Raw genomic sequence first — 17070 nt, forward strand, 5'->3', positions numbered from 1 at the left:
AAAGATAAAGAAGGATATAATCCTAAATTTATATTCACTGTATAACAAAACTTAAAAATATATAACCTAAAAGGAGAAATAAGACCCAAATCAAATCTGAAGATTTTAATATTTCTTGGTAGTTGATAGAACAGGCAGACAAAAAAATTAGTAAAGATGGGTAAGATCTGAACTTGATTAGTAAATCTGACCAATTGATATATACACAACACTTTCTCCAACAACTGCAGATTGAAAAACTGAAACCAACTGAAATTAAAAACTTCTCTTCAAAGACACCATTAGGAAAAAAGATATCTAGAATGAAAGACAATATCTCACAATACATTTATTATTTGATGAAGTATTTTTATCCAGAACATACAAAGAACTCTCTCAAATTTTTTAAAAAATCAGAAAACCCACATTAAAAAAAAATGGGCAAATGTGTAGTTTAATTTGTTATACACAAGTGTTCATCATTCAGTCATCTCCGACTCTTTGTGACCCTATGGACTGTAGCCCGCCAGGCTCCTCTGTCCATGGGATTCTCCAGGCAAGGATACTGGAGTGGGTTGCCATTTCCTTCTCCCTGTTATAAATTGTTTTTAAAAAAATTAAAAGGGGACTTTTGAATTAGTGGTTAGAATAACTGCTGTAACTGCTACAGTATCTAATATTTTTGCTGAGTTTCTAAGTATTCTAATAATAATGGTTTTAAATAACTTCTGATGACAATTTTTGTCTAAATCTTTAGAAAAATCACTTCTTTAATGAGAATTTTACCATCAGATTCAAAATTTAAAAATGAGAAAACAGTGCTAAAATTTCTAATATGCTTTCTTAGCTTACACTTGGATCATTGATAAAAATCACTTTTCTTAAATTATAGGCTTGGGAAAACAGGATTATCTACCCAAATGCGACGTCCACATCATAAAACTGCCCAATGACAGAAGAAATTGGAAAAAGAAACCCAGTTGTTTAGAATAGTGTTTGACATATAATACACATTCACAGCATACCTGCTGAGTGAATTTATCCACATAAGCAACAAAGGTGAATAAATGTTAGCTCAACTCTGTGTAAATAAATTATCATAAACATATAAGTGTGTGTGTATGTGTCAGTGTGTGTGAGTGTGAAGTCTCCTTTATTGACAAAGTTTCATCTTCCTTTCCTACACCAAGGTATCTGTGCTCTATGAGTGCACCTCCACAGGACCTACCCATGATGGATTAACCTGCTTGCAACCCACTCCTGTGTTCTTGCCTGGAGAATCCCAGGGACAGGCAAGCCTGGTGGGCTGCCGTCTATGGGGTTGCAGAGAGTCGGACACGAATGCAGTGACGTAGCAACAGCAGCAGCCTCCCTCCCTAAACTCAATGTCATGGATTGCTACATCATCACTGCACACACAAAAAAACAGTTCACAGGGCATAAGTAATCAAAAGTGTTTATGGTTCTGTTAATTTGCTGAAAGGGGAACTTAAATGGATGGCAAGGAAGGAAATCCAAACTATCAAGCCCAATATGCTTAACCTTTACAGTACTTATGATGTTGCCCTGGTTTTATTTTACATAAATGCCCAGTACTCGGCTTCTGAACTAACCATAAAAAGACACCAAGGTATTATACTATCAGTCACAAATGCAAAAACTAGAGCACATATGGGGAGCCCGTCTTGTACAGGCCCTTCTTGCAAAAGGAGTAAGTTAAAGAAAAAAAAAAAATTAAAAAGTGTGAAGCTTAACAGCCCAAAAGCCACATCCTATTTTCCTCTAAGATATCATTTTGAAAGCAGAGAAAGTACCAAGAAGACTTTAAACAACCTATCTGTGCTCCTCTAGAATACAGCTGTTTTCAAACTTTTCTCAGTGCTCAATCTAGAATACAGTAAAGAAGAAATATTTTTTTGGATCTAAAAAGTACCAAAATCTACAAAAGAAAAGGCAGACTCTCAAATTCTGTGATCTCCATGTTCTCATCCTATCTTCTGGTATCCAAGGACATACAAATCCTTGGTAGCTTTAGCAAACAGCTTATATTATCTCTCAACTTGGTTCCTTGATATCACCTCTGATAACTGTAATTTTCATAATAATGACCAATTTGACACACTCCTTACAGATGCCTAAATTTTCATCTCCCATCTTATCAGGAATCCCTTCACCCACATATTGAGATGGACAGACTTTCAGCTTCATCATTATAAGACCTCAAATATCTCTTGTATTAAAGGTCCTCTTTTTCCTCCCACCTCTCCCTGTGTACATTTCAACAGCTCCTCACTTCAACTAGAACTTCATGTCTACTGATCTCTAACATGGAACACTTGTTTCCTGGGAACTTGTGATTCAATTGCCCGCTTCTTAAAATAGCACAGATTGACAACCAACAATTTTAACAATGCTACGATCTTAGAATTATTCCCCGTACCCAATAAGCCAAATTGAATTCGTAGGTTTTCCTTAGCTTTTGAATATTCTTCTCTGAGATTGCTAAGTCCCTCCAAAGAAAGTATGAAGGCTACTGACTGCCGTCACTATACAAACTTTGTGCCAACTTACTTAAATTATCCCCTCACAATTACAGATGACCCACTTAGGTGGCTGACCCAGCACAGGGGATATTCCAAACCTCCCTGTGTGTTAGTTTCCTATTGTTGCAGAACAAATGACCAGCTTCAGTACCTCGTTTACTCTGTAACAGTTCCAGAGTTGACAAGACTGAAAACAGTTTCACTAGAAGAGATTATGATGTTAGTAGCACTGGTTCTTTCTGGAAGCTCTGAGGAGTTTCACTTCCCTGTCTCTTTCAATCTCTAGTGGTCACCTGTATTCCTGGACTATAGCCCCTCTATCTTCAAAGCGCATGACTCCAATCTCTGTGTCTGCCATACTGCCTTCTCTTACTCTGACCCTCCTGCAACTCTCTTATAAAGACCCTGCAGCAGGATAACCTAAGACAACTATCATCTCATGATCCTCAACCTCACCACCTCTGCAAAGTTCCTTCTGCCGAATATGGTGACAACCTCTACGTTCCAGAGATTAGTCGTGGGCGTATCTGGGAGTCCATTACTCAGCCTACCACATTCCTCAGCACCTCACATGATTCTGCGACCAGTAACGACTGTCGCATGCTCTACTTTATTAAGGAGACCATCCTCGCTTCTCTCCTCTTCACAAAGTTCTTCCTACATTCTACTTCACCTCTTTACCCATCCTAATGACTTTCCTAATAGCTCAAAGAAGCAGTGATCCATTTTTAACCTGGGTCAACTCTCCCCCCATGACTTTGAATTTATAGCTTCTAGTCTTTAAGGATAACCTCAACAGAACTGTATCTTTATTATTTGTAAAAATGACTGGGAATATAGATAAATAAGTAAAAATATGAAAGTATCTTGGAAAATCATCACAAAGTTTTATGCAGAAAATTCTATTAACCTTCCACACAATAGGAAATGCTTTTCTATTTCTTTTGAAATGAATTCTAATTGCTCCAAAGCAACCTACAGAATGCCATCCATATAATAGCTATTTTATAGTTTACAGGGGGAGAAATGCATGAATATTAATATATCTGTGGATTATTTTGATAATTAAAGCTATTATATAACCTATAACAAATTTTCTTCATAAAATTACAAAACTTAAAAGATAACATACTAAGTAGCCCCAAACCAATCTTAGAAGTTTAACATGTTAACTTTTCTTAAAGAAAAGGATGAATTAAAAATAAAGCAGATTACAAACTCCAATGCTTTCAGGGACAAAACAGGTAAATTAAGTCTCAAATGTTAGAAAAAGTATAGTGGCAGAATCACATGTTCCATTTTGAGATATGTGTACACTTTTCTTTCCAGAACGCTGAACCTGCCAACAAAGTGTTCAGGGACAAATTTTGACCAATAGCTGCCTCCATGTAACCTGTGATTCCATTTTCACTTTCAAGAGCCAGTGCTTCCCACGTTATCTATACACTGAGGCTGGTGCAGGGCATTTTAGATACAGACATCTCCCTGTCAGAGTAAAAGTCAGCTAGCTGAGGAGGAGGAAGGTGGAAGACAGTGCAGCATCTTCTCTTCTCCCATGAGCCTAAGTTCTAATATTCCAACAGTCAGAGCCAGTCTTCACAGGAAGAAGAAATCTGCCTAGGTATATGTCTTATCTAGCAGGTAAAGTGATCTGATAAGTTTGGAATGAGGGTAAAAAGCTTCATAGAAAATAACGGGGATGTCAATATAAAAAAATTGGGGGGGAGGAGAGGAGTTTTGGGAAAATTAGAAGAATTTATCTTGACTGAAGCTCTGGTTACACATGTGCATACATGTGTCAAAAATAACTTTGTACACTTTAGTTCTGCACATTTCAATGTTAACTGAAATTAATTATACTTTAATTTTAAAAAAACTTATTTAGTTAAGCCCAGAATACTACACATAAAAAGGCAAAACGAAGAGAATGAAAGATGAAAGAATTATACCTGTGGAATATGAAAATACATTATCAACACTTTAACCTCTTTCTAAATCTAAAATTTTGCATTTTTTAATAAGCATTTTGAAAAAAATGCACCATCTATTAAAACACAACGTGTATAGTAATTCTAAGATGTAGTGAGTGCCTAGGTTGTGCAGGAGGCTGTGCTAGGTGTTGGAGACAGAGCCGTGATACAAACACTGTCCCGTCCCCACCCCTCCCAGTCCAGTCTAGTGAGGAACTGAGGCTTTAAGCACTTGTTAGTAATGATAAATACTACAAAGGGAGTAGCGCTAGGTACAATGAGAGCAGCTGGGGCCACGGGCAGTACAAAGCATGGAGCAAGGAAAGCTTACCAGAAATCTAAGCAAAGTCTTAAAGGATAAGAAGAAACACATGACAAAAGAGAGGAAACATTCTGCAAACACTTCCCGACAACACAGGTATGAAAATTCCAAGATGAGAGAGAAGGATAAGAGAGAATCATGCACTTTAAAGTAATAATTCTAGGAACCATGTGAAAAAGAAGAGAGGAGAGCATGGTTAATGTTCTATGACTAGCTACTGAGAAATCAAAGTGCTCTGGTCTTGAGTGGCAGATATGAAAATAGAGAAATTACACATTCTAGAAATATATGATGTGGGAAAAAAGGGAGAAGAAACTGACAAAATAATTCCCAGGTTCCTGTCATGACCAAATGGAATAACACTGATTATGAGCTCACTTGGAAATGCCAAGTTTGAACTATCTCTAGACAGTGAAGGGAGCCACCAGCTAGATCAATGAATTTATGAGTCTGAATCTCAGAGCATGAGACTGGAGAGATAAGGTGAGAATCATTTACACAAAGGCACTACAGAGAGTCAAGGTAAGTAAAAACCATGTACCAGGAGAGGGAAGCCTAGGGTAAGCCCCAAGAAAGGCTCTATTTTAAGGGGCAAGAAGAGAGAGAAGAGTGACTGAGAAGAAACAGTCAGAAAGGCCAGAGGTATACCAAGGGAGTACTTGATGACAGAAAATAAGCACTCAACCATGCCAGAATAATAGTACTCAAGCGTGCCAATGCTGCTGGGAAATCAAGGCAAGTGAGGATTAGCAGTGCGCTTTGTTTTCAGAGATGTGCAAACATGGTGATCCTAGTAGGAGCAAGACAGAACAGAAGAGCTGAGGTAGAAGCGTGACTGAAACATACTCAAAATGAATGGTGGTGGTTTAGTCGCTAAGTCGTATCTGACTCTTGCGACCTCATGGACTTGCCCACTAGGCTCCCCTGTGCATGGGATTTCCCAGGGAAGAATACTGGAGTGGTTTGCCATTTCTTGTTCCAGGGGATCTTTTCGACTCAGGGATCAAATCTGGGTCTCCTACCTTGCAGGCGGATTCAAACCGATGAGAAAAGAGAGAAGCAAGTGTCAACACTTCCTATGAGACATTTAGCTGTGAATAGCAATGGGAGATCCTGGGTGGCAGTGGAGGGGGTCCAAGAGAAAATTTAGTGGGATACTATTCTGAGAAGGGGGAGAAAATAGAGGGAAACTTGCAGACTCAGAGGCAAGAGATGAATACAGCTTCTACCTGATGCTTTCTCTTTCTCTAAAAGGCAGATGAGATTGTTTATTAAGAGTAAGGGGACCAGCAGGATAGCAGGAGGCTTGAAGAGAAAGAATTGTTTCAAAATGGTAGAATGAGCTGACTAGAGACTTCTGGGCAGTGTGGAAGGTTGATAGAGGACGTTCACGAAAATGGACACATAGTATGAGGTTTCCCAAGTGGGGTTTATACCAGCAGAAGCCCAGGGAAGGCAAGTGGCTGGGTTTATCCAGGGCTGTTACACTACTAGATGGATTCGATGAAAAGATGAAGGGAAATATTACTACCAATTTTTACTGAACACAATACTGCAGTCCAGGCCATATAAATGCTTCACATGAAGGGCTCCTTTAAGCCTCACGGCTACTCTACCCATGAGTACAATATTATTTTCATTTTATAAATGAAGCCAAGGAATAATAATTAGTTCCCTGATTATCATAATTAGCTCCCTGACTACAGTCACGTAACAGCTAGGATTCAAAGTGTGAGATTTCTTTTGTGCCCCCACCAACAAAAAATGTGGTGTGTGTGCTGAAGTAAAATAGAAATTCTAAAAAATCACAGAGTATAAAGGGTAAGTATATATTATTTCAAAATACTCATCAATAGAGCAATGGACTATAAAATCACAAGTGATTTTCTATCTCAGTGTCTGTGTTGAAACTCAAAGACTCAACAAACTGGAACTTAAAAAAGACAGTAGTAAGCGAAGTCATTTCACATTTAAATCCTAAACATTATAATATGTTTTCACAGGCTACCTCATTTACCTCAAAATGTCTACACTGCGATCACTATTGTGAAAAGGAAAATGAGGCTCAGAAAGGCTAAATAATCTGCTAAACCTTTTCCCAAAACCCTGAAAAATGAAGTAGCCCCTCTTTGATGCTCTTGCCAATCAGTTCAGTTCAGTCACTCAGTCATGTCCCCACTCTTTGTGACCCCATGGACTGCAGCACTCCAGGCCTCCCTGTCCATCACCAACCCCCAGAGCTTACTCAAACTCACGTCCATAGCATCAGTGATGCCATCCAACCACCTCATCCTCTGCCACCCCTTCTCCTCCCGCATTCAATCTTTCCCAGCATCACAAATCCTGGGGTAATAGGACTGATTGAATTCACTCAGCAGAACAAAAAACTTTATAGTTCTTTGATCTCACTGGAAATTCTTTTCAAAGACTGCCTCATTCTACCAAGTAAAGAAACTAGGATACACTCTCACCATTACAACTAATAATCAAAAACTAAAGAAACTGAAAATAAAAATTCCAAAGCAGAGAGTAAAATCTTAGAAGAAAATCATTAAGTACAATTCCCAAACATAAGTTCAATTCCCAAGCACAAACACTGAAGAAACAAGTTATTGGGCTTGGTGACTCTGCAGACACAATAATTAAGCTTGACGAATCTTTAATAATTGTATTAAAAAAAAAACCTGACAGTTTTTAATCTCCTTGAAAGCTATTAAACAGTCTAGCTCAAGTCAATGTTTTCCTAATTGTTCTGATCAACAAGGTATTTTTTTTTGAATGATAAAAACAAAAAAGTTATACGTGAAAAAGGGAATACATATCTGAAGAATATATATACACATATGTGTGTGTGTGTGTGTGTACATGTACACATATACACACACATCCCTAGAGGAGAAAATGGCAACTCACTCTAGTATTCTTGCCTGGGCAATTCCATGGACAGAGGAGCCTGGGAGGGCTACAGTCCATGGGGTCACAAAGGGTAGGACACAACTGAGCACACACACATACCACTGGGAGAGACAGATGGCAACTATTAAGAGTACAGTTATTACAAAAAAAGTTGCATTAATACGGTAACTGAAAACATAAGGACATTAGGGTTTAAAAATCTGCAAGAGAATATTTAGCTTTCATCTCTCATGTTGTCACTCAACTCCCCTTACTCAGAGATGGGCTTTTCAGTATTTCCCATATTGAAGCGTAAGTGCTTGATTACATCTTTTCCTTTCTAATCCTTAAGTATACGAACTAAGATTTTATTTATATAAGCTAAAGTTGGCCCTTATGACATAAATGGTATTAAAAAAAAGAAGAAAAGTTTCCCACACCGAGTTGCACAATCTAACTAAATGTGACAGAAATAAAGACAATGTGTTTTGAAATGCTTAACTTAAAAACAACAAAGCTCTACTTACCATATACATTAGTATGTCTCTAATCATCACCATAGCTGTCTGATGATCATTCCAAGCTTGATTTAGCGTTTGAAGAAAGTTGTTATTCAATGAATTTAGTACATCTTCTCGCACCTATTAACAGAAGGGTTCATTACAGTTTGTTTATACACCTAACGCACACTCATATGTATACGTGCACATTATCTGTTCAACAAAATAATGAAGTGAAATCTTCGATTTTAAATCAAAGAAACATGTTACAGACCAGTAGAAATATTTTAAGCTATAATATAACCTATATACAGATAACTAACAAAACATGTTTTGTACAGTCCAGACAGGTCTCTTGACCTCCAGAATCATAAAGCAATCTCCTGGGCATTTCTCAACCCTCCAATGATGTAACTTGTCAGCATAAAATCCTAAAGACTTACAAAAGAACTACAAAGGTGCCACAGAACTGGTCCCAGGCTCTATCGCTCCAGTTAAACCTTCTACTACACTACCCCTCCCCCATCTTTGAAAAATGGTCAATAATACTGACTTTGGAGTCAAACTACCTGGGCTTGAATCCCAGTTGATTAGGAGTGCAACCTTGGGTAAATTATTTCATCTCCGTGCTTCAGCTGCCTCATATCTAAAACAGTATCCATTTTATAGGACTGTTTTAAGGACTGAATTACCACTTGAAATACACATAAGACAGTGCCTAACACTCAGCAAACACTCAACAAGCATAAAATACATTAACTTAATGTACTCCAGCTACCACAAAGCTGCATACTGCAAATGTGCTCTGCCATCTCCTCTGCTTAGTTCACACAGCTCACTCCCCTCCTTTTCTTCTACTGAAGTTTAACCTCCACAAAAAGGTCTTTCCTGACTATCCTATTTTAATAACAATACCTCTACTTCTTCACCCTGCACTTTATTTTTCCTCACAGTATTTGTCACTAATTACCAGTATATTACATATTTATTTCTTTACTATTGCTCCATTGCAGCAGGGATTTTCTCTTCTCCGTGTGTACCTCCCACATCTACAACAGTGCCTGGCATATAAAAGACCCTTTATTTCATACCCACCCTCCAATACCATGATTCACCTCCAACAAGGTATGTTCTTTCACCATTTCCGCCTTTGCATAAAGTTCCTTCCAGTCTGAAATACCCTTTAAAGGCAATTCTGATAAGAATTCAGGAATTTTTTTCCACAATCCACAAGTATATTCACACCTTCTCCAGTAACAGGTTACTGCCCATTACTTCTTCCTGCTATGTTATCAGTTCAATGGAAAAATTCTTTGACTAGGAAACAGAATCTAGACTCTGGTTTTGGCTTCGTCATGAAGTACTGCATCTGTCCTCTAAGTTCCTATGACACTTTGGGACTATTAATGCCAGTTTTTCAAATCCAACCAATCTTCCACGGTCCACCTCAACTCTCAGTAACTCCAGCCTAAAGAGACATATTTTTTTTTTTTAATCTCTAAACATTCTTCACCACAGATAATCTACAGCAATGGTTTAACTTTTTCAGGCTGGAAGAATCTGAAGGCACAGTACTTTCTGACACCTAAAACCCAAATTATAAACACATGTAAATCAAATGTCATTGTGTATTAGAACTAGAATAAAGTGATTTTAAGTGCCAAAGATTAAAACACACACACGTTATTCTGAATACATGGGAGAGAAAGCTGAATCTGAGAAAACTGTAATTTATTTTTTCTTACATGTAGAGGAAAAATAGTGGGAGATTTTTACTGGTGGGACAATTAATCTCTTCTACCAAACATACAATATGAAAACCACTAGTCTATACCACATAATTCAAAATTTCATTATATACTCTTGTTCACAAGACTCAGCTACTTGACTTTAAACATATCACTAAGAGATTACTCTATAAATATGTTGACAATATTAAAAGTGATAAACACCCATGTCAGTTGACAGTACTATGTTAAACATTTTCATGCAAAGTGGTAAAACATCATATTTCAAGTAATTAAGTCTACCACACATCATATGCAAGCTCCCATATGCTAAACAAATTAAAAAACCCAGCAAGCTGAAAATGTACCTATTTACAAAATTCTTCATCAAGCTTCATATTCTTTCACTGACCCTCTAAACTCTGAGTAGCAATTAAATTAAAATCATGACAATACTAGAGAAACTGTATTAGACATTCTAAACACTGGAAAATCTAGAAATTAATCATTTGAAAGGATTTAAGTGAAAATATTCCCTTTCTTATAAAATCAAGTTATATGTTAACTCTATTTATAAAGTCATTCTGATTTTGGAATGCAAAAACATGTTTGGTATATTTGCTGAATAAATGAAAATTTTACCTATTAAAAGTTATAAAATAAGGCATGTTTTCTAAAACCACTAATTTATACACTAAAAATATTATCAGCAAGTATAAGATACTGCCTTTCAACAATATTAAAATGTAACCAACTAGCACAGTGTGTCAGAAATAATAACACTGCTTTATTTGCATTATACTTCAAAAAATTATCCTGACAAATCAGTAATAGTGAATTCTACTTAGCAGAAAGGAAGTTGCTATTAAGAGTTAATTTTGTTAATACTTATTTTTGAATGATCACACACAGAGATGACTAAAAGATGAAAGATAAATGCCCTTAAATATACTTGCTGCAATCATCTCTTATTCAGATCACTCTATGATCAAGAAATTGTTCCTTTAAAACTGTTTCAGAAAAGGATCTTTGTACTGATACATGAAAAGTGAAAGATTATTTGTCCAAACTTACAATAAAATGGTAGAAGGAGATGAAAATTTAATGTTTATGAAGATCAAAACAGGCTTTTTCAAGACTAAGCTGGCATATAAAGCAAAATACACATAAAGTGACAAAAGATTTAACCTTTATCTTACAAATTATTAACATAACAATACAGAAAGTTTAAAACAGAAAGTGGGGGATATGTAACATTATCAATCTCACACCCTACCAAAACCATAGTTAGTTTTTGCACTAGCAAAGGCAAAGGGGAAGAAGAACCCTGAAATAAAGGTGGTACCAGAACCAAAGGGTCCTACCAATCATATTGTGACCCGATCCATTACTTAAAAAATCTATATGAACATTATGCAGATGAAAAGCTGTAATGTGAAGAATGAGATGATGAACAAGTTTAATAAGATCATGGAAGCTGAGAGCAGGATGATGCACCAGCTGTCACAAGAGCCTAAAGTAGTAGCTGAAAACTGATGACTTTGCAAAGCATCTAGCCTTGCAAAGGAGAAAGCAAGACACAGTAATTTAAAACAATAAATCATAAGCCTGGCAAAGAGACAGAATCCCATAGAGACTAAGAGATTTCAATCAAGAAAATGAAAAGATAAGACAGACTGGAAGAAAATATTTACAAAAGACACATACACCTGATTCGATTCAATTCAGTCACTCAGTCAAGTCCTACTCTTTGCAACCCCGTGAACCGAAGCACATCAGGCCTCCCTGTCCATCACCAACTTCCGGAGTCCAGCCAAACCCATGTTCATTGAGTCGGTGATGCCATCCAACCATCTCATCCTCTGTCATCCCCTTCTCCTCCTGCCTTCAATCTTTCCCAGCATCAGGGTCTTTTCAAATGAGTCAGCTCTTCGCATGAGGTGGCCAAAGTATTGGAGTTTCAGCTTTAGCATCATTCCTTTCAAAGAACACCCAGGACTGATCTCCTTTAGAATGGACTGGTTGGATCTCCTTGCAGTCCAAGGGACTCTCAAGAGTCTTCTCCAACACCACAGTTCAAAAGCATCAATTCTTCGGCACTCAGCTTTCTTTATAGTCCAACTCTCACAGCCATACACGACCACTGGAAAAAACCATAGCCTTGACTAGACAGATCTTTGTTGGCAAAGTAATGTCTCTGCTTTTTAATATGCTATCTAGGTTGGTCAATAGATGGGGAAACAGTGGAAACAGTGTCAGACTTTATTTTTCTGGGCTCCAAAATCACTGCAGATGGTGACTGCAGCCATGAAATTAAAAGACACTTACTCCTTGGAAGGAGGATTTTTAGGGCAGTGAAAATATTCTGTATGCTATTGTAATGGTATTTCATTATACAGTTGCCAAAACGCATAAACACCACCAAGAATAAACATCATGTAGATGATGGACTGTAGGTGATAATGATAAGTCAGTGTAAGTTCAATACTGTTCGCACCACTCTGGCAGGGATGCTTGTGGTGAGGGAGACTGTACATGTGTCAGTGGACATATAGGAAATCTCTATTACCTTTTGCTCAATTTTGCTGTGAATCAAAAACTGCTATAAAAAATAAGAGTCTATCTTAAAAAGCTTCTCTGGTAGCTCAGATGGTAAAGAATCCACCTGCAATGCAGGAGACCTGAGTCAGGAATATCCCCTTAAGAAGGAAATAGCAACCCTCTCCAGCATTCTTGTCTGGAGAACTCCATGCACAGAAGAGCCTGGCTGGCCACAGTTTGATGGGGCCACAGAGTTGAATACAACTGAGGGACTAACACACACACAAAAAGTCGGGGACACACACACAAAGTCGGGGGCCCACACAGAATCTAAGAGAAAGAGAATCTGGGTATTCTTGTTTTTAAAGAGCTACCCAGGTGATTCTGATATAACAGCCAGGATTAAGGGACCACTGACTTAAAGAGCCACACCAGCTATTTTTGTTCCTTCCCTTTGCACAAGTTCCTCAGTATGAATGTTTTTATATAGTTATAATACCTATATGTGGTTCTAAGTCCTGATTTTCTTAAGCCACTGTTAAAATTCAACATTAACCTTTACTTTAGGAGACAAGTTTCTTGCTTTATCATTTACAAAGCACAATAATTCAAAGAAAAAGGGTATAGCAGAATGAAATGTAAGGAAAAAAATATTATCTGAGATTTAAACAGTTTTCAACCTAACACCAAAATCATGAGCTATAAAAGACAAAAATGATAAAATGGGCTCCATCAAAATTGAAATCTTTTGTTCTGCAAGTACTGTTAAAACAATAAAAAGACAAACTATTGACAGGGAAGAAGTATTAAATGACTTGTACCAAAAATAAAAACAAAAAACCCCAAAACTCTTATAAATCAATAAAGAAAGCAAACAGAATTTTTAAATGGGGAAAAGACTTGAACAGACACTCAACCAAGTAAGATATAAAAAGGCAATCTGGCACATGAAAAGATGTTCACCAACATTAGGAAGGAAGGAAAGGCAAATTAAAAGCATGATGAGATACCACTACACACATCCATTACAATGGCTACAATATTGACATTACCAAGTGCTGGCAAAGATTCTGAATAGCTAACTTTCATACATCGCTAGTGGGAATACAAAATGGCACAATCCCACAAGCAGTCAGGCAGTTATCTTATGAAGTTAAATATACACTTACCACAAGACCCAGCAATCCCACTCCTGGGAATTTATCCTAGAGAAAGGAAAACATGTATCCACACAAAAACTTGCACAAAAATGTTCACAGCAACTCTATTCACAACCAGAAGAAACTATACAACCCAAATGTCTTGCAATAAATAAATAAGTAAAAGGATAAGCAAACTGATACACTGATAACAAGAGTATCACCCAGAAATAACAAGGAACAAACTATTGATACACACAACAGACTGGTTCAATTGCAAAATAATTATGTGAATGAAAGAAGTTAGTCTGTATGATTCCATTTATACAACATTGTTGACAAAACAAAACTACACAGACAGATCAGTGGTTGCCAAGTATTAACGGTGGAAGAAGGACGTGACAACAAAGGAAAAACAAATTTTCTGGGGCTGAAGGATATTCCATACTGACTGTGATAGCAATTACATAAACCTATACATGGGAAATAGATGGAGAAACAGTGGAAACAGTGTCAGACTTTATTTTCCTGGGCTCCAAAATCACGACAGATGGTGACTGCAGCCATGAAATTAAAAGACGCTTACTCCTTGGCAGGAAAGTTATAACCAACCTACAAAGCATATTGAAAAGCAGAGACATTACTTTGCCAACAAAGGTTCGTCTAGTCAAGGCTATGGTTTTTCCTGTGGTCATGTATGGATGTGAGAGTTGGACTGTGAAGAAGGCTGAGCGCCAAAGAATTGATGCTTTTGAACTGTGGTGTTGGAGAAGACTCTTGAGAGTCCCTTGGACTGCAAGGAGATCCAACCAGTCCATTCTGAAGATCAGCCCTGGGATTTCTTTGGAAGGAATGATGCTAAAGCTGAAACTCCAGTACTTTGGCCACCTCATGCGAAGAGTTGACTCATTGGAAAAGACTCTGATGCTGGGAGGGATTGGGGGCAAGAGGAGAAGGGAACGACAGAGGATGAGATGGCTGGATGGCATCACTGACTCGATCGACGTGAGTGTGGGTGAACTCCGGGAGTTGGTGATGGACAGGGAGGCCTGGCGTGCTGCAATTCATGGGGTCGCAAAGAGTCGGACACGACTGAGCGACTTTTCTGATCTGATCTGATACATGGGTTAAAATTCACAGAATCGTACATAAAAATTAAAAGGCTAATTTTATTGTATATTGATTTTTTTAAATTGCAACGTTTATGTTCTCAAATTGGGTCTTGTTTCCTTATTGTATAAGCTATGATGCCACAATTATTATTCATAAAAGCAACCTGAATGCCAAACAATGAAGAATCATTATTTTGAGTACACCAACCTTTACAGAGGCCTCTGCAATAATTCAAATGGACATACTACATCCTCCATTTCTGTGAACACAGCTTTCCCTGTCCTTTTTATTACACCCTCAGCAAAGATTAAAGTGGATTAGTAAATCAAAACAAAACCTTTATTTTTCAATGCCATAATAACGTAAGTTCACTGTGTTCAATGATAAACTGACATCCAAGTTGTAAGAAATACATTCTCACATCAATCAAATTACTGGCGAAGGGAAGAAGGTGGAAAGGGTAATGACAGGAGAGGGCAGCAGGTAGGAGCATGAGTGGGAGCTCAAAGGACAAGGAGGCTGCCCTTGGGCCAGCAGCTCATGGCTAGAGAGTTGAAGGATTATTAATAATCTATACATTAACTCCCCACCCTCTAACACACACACACATATTTATTCTTAATCATTAATTAAAACTTTTTCATGCTCTAAAGTTTAAATGCCTGGGGCAAATCCCAGCAAGCCCATCCTAATATCTAGGTAACACCAAGAAATTTTATCAACTAAAAGTAATAACTAAGATTTTAATTCTCAACTTTACTGAAACGAGAACTAAGCCATATAATTAATGATGATATGGAATACTGAGAAGGACTTTCTTCTTTAAAAAATCTTCAAACTCAGGACAAAACTTAATTCCAATATAGATAAACCTATGAAAAATATGGACATTTGTATTTGACATTATTTTCCACTGAAACATACACCATGTATTAAAACATCAAAAGGTACATGACTAATATGGTTCATGTGCTTAAAAAAAAAAAAAAGAAAGAAAACATTTAATGATACCACAGAGAGACTATCATGTGACTTCTTAGAAATCTGTAGCATTTCAGTGTTCACTCAGGAACTAAAGAATCAAATTTGTATTTGCAGACAGTTACCCAGGGCAGTTACAAGGACTTTGATCAAGTTACTTAACCTATACATTCTGTAGTTCCTCTTCCTGTAATATGACAGGTTGATCAGATCAATGGCACTCATGCAATGCCTTAGAACCATTCCAGGGTGGGCTGTTTCCCCTAATTAATATCATTTATACCAGTGACTATGCCGAAGCCTTTGACTGTGTGGATCACAATAAACTGTGGAAAATTCTGAAAGAGATGGGAATACCAGACCACCTGACCTGCCTCTTGAGAAACCTATATGCAGGTCAGGAAGCAACAGTTAGAACTGGACATGGAACAACAGACTGGTTCCAAATAGGAAAAGGAGTACGTCAAGGCTGTATATTGTCACCCTGCTTATTTAACTTCTATGTAGAGTACATCATGAGGAACACTGAGCTGGAAGAAGCACAAGCTGGAATCAAGATTGCCGGGAGAAACATCAATCACCTCAGATATGCAGATGACACCACCCTTATGGCAGAAAGTGAAAAGGCAGAAACTAAAAGGCCTCTTGATGAAAGTGAAAGAGGAGAGTGGAAAAGTTGGCTTAAAGCTCAACATTCAGAAAATGAAGATCATGGCATCTGGTCCCATCACTTCATGGGAAATAGATGGGGAAACAGTGTCAGACTTTATTTTTGGGGGCTCCAAAATCACTGCAGATGGTGACTGCAACCATGAAATTAAAAGACGCTTACTCCTTGGAAGGAAAGTTATAACCAACCTAGATAGCATATTCAAAAGCAGAGACATTACTTTGCCAACAAAGGTCCGTCTAGTCAAGGCTATGGTTTTTCCAGTGGTCATGTATGGATGTGAGAGTTGGACTGTGAAGAAAGGTGAGCGCCGAAGAATTGATGCTTTTGAACTGTGGTGATGGAGAAGACTCTTGAGAGTCCCTTGGACTGCATCCTAAAGGAGATCAGCCCTGGGTGTTCTTTGGAAGGAATGATACTAAAGCTAAAACTCCAGTACTTTGGCTACCTCATGCAAAGAGATGACTCATTGGAAAGGACTCTGATGCTGGGAGGGACTGGGGGCAGGAGGAGAAGGGGACGACAGAGGATGAGATGGCTGGATGGCATCACTGACTCGATGGACGTGAGTCTGAGTGAACTCCGGGAGTTGGTGATAGACAGAGAGGCCCCACGTGCTGCGATTCATGGGGTTGCAAAGAGTCGGACATGACTGAGCAACTGAACTGAACTGAAATGAACTGATACCAG

The 17070-nt window shown here is 37.9% G+C and overlaps 1 protein-coding gene across 2 annotated transcripts in view; it reads right to left on the reverse strand.

The window, feature by feature from the left end:
* Positions 1-17070, reverse strand: part of CUL3 (cullin 3) — a 112714-nt gene that overhangs the window by 45415 nt on the left and 50229 nt on the right. For both annotated transcript variants that reach the window (XM_027514801.1, XM_027514810.1), the window contains one exon: positions 8237-8350. In XM_027514801.1, coding sequence (XP_027370602.1) covers positions 8237-8350 — 114 coding nt within the window. The remainder of the gene's footprint in view (positions 1-8236; positions 8351-17070) is intronic.

This window comes from Bos indicus x Bos taurus, chromosome 2, assembly GCF_003369695.1.
Source record: "Bos indicus x Bos taurus breed Angus x Brahman F1 hybrid chromosome 2, Bos_hybrid_MaternalHap_v2.0, whole genome shotgun sequence".
Taxonomy (NCBI): domain Eukaryota; kingdom Metazoa; phylum Chordata; class Mammalia; order Artiodactyla; family Bovidae; genus Bos; species Bos indicus x Bos taurus.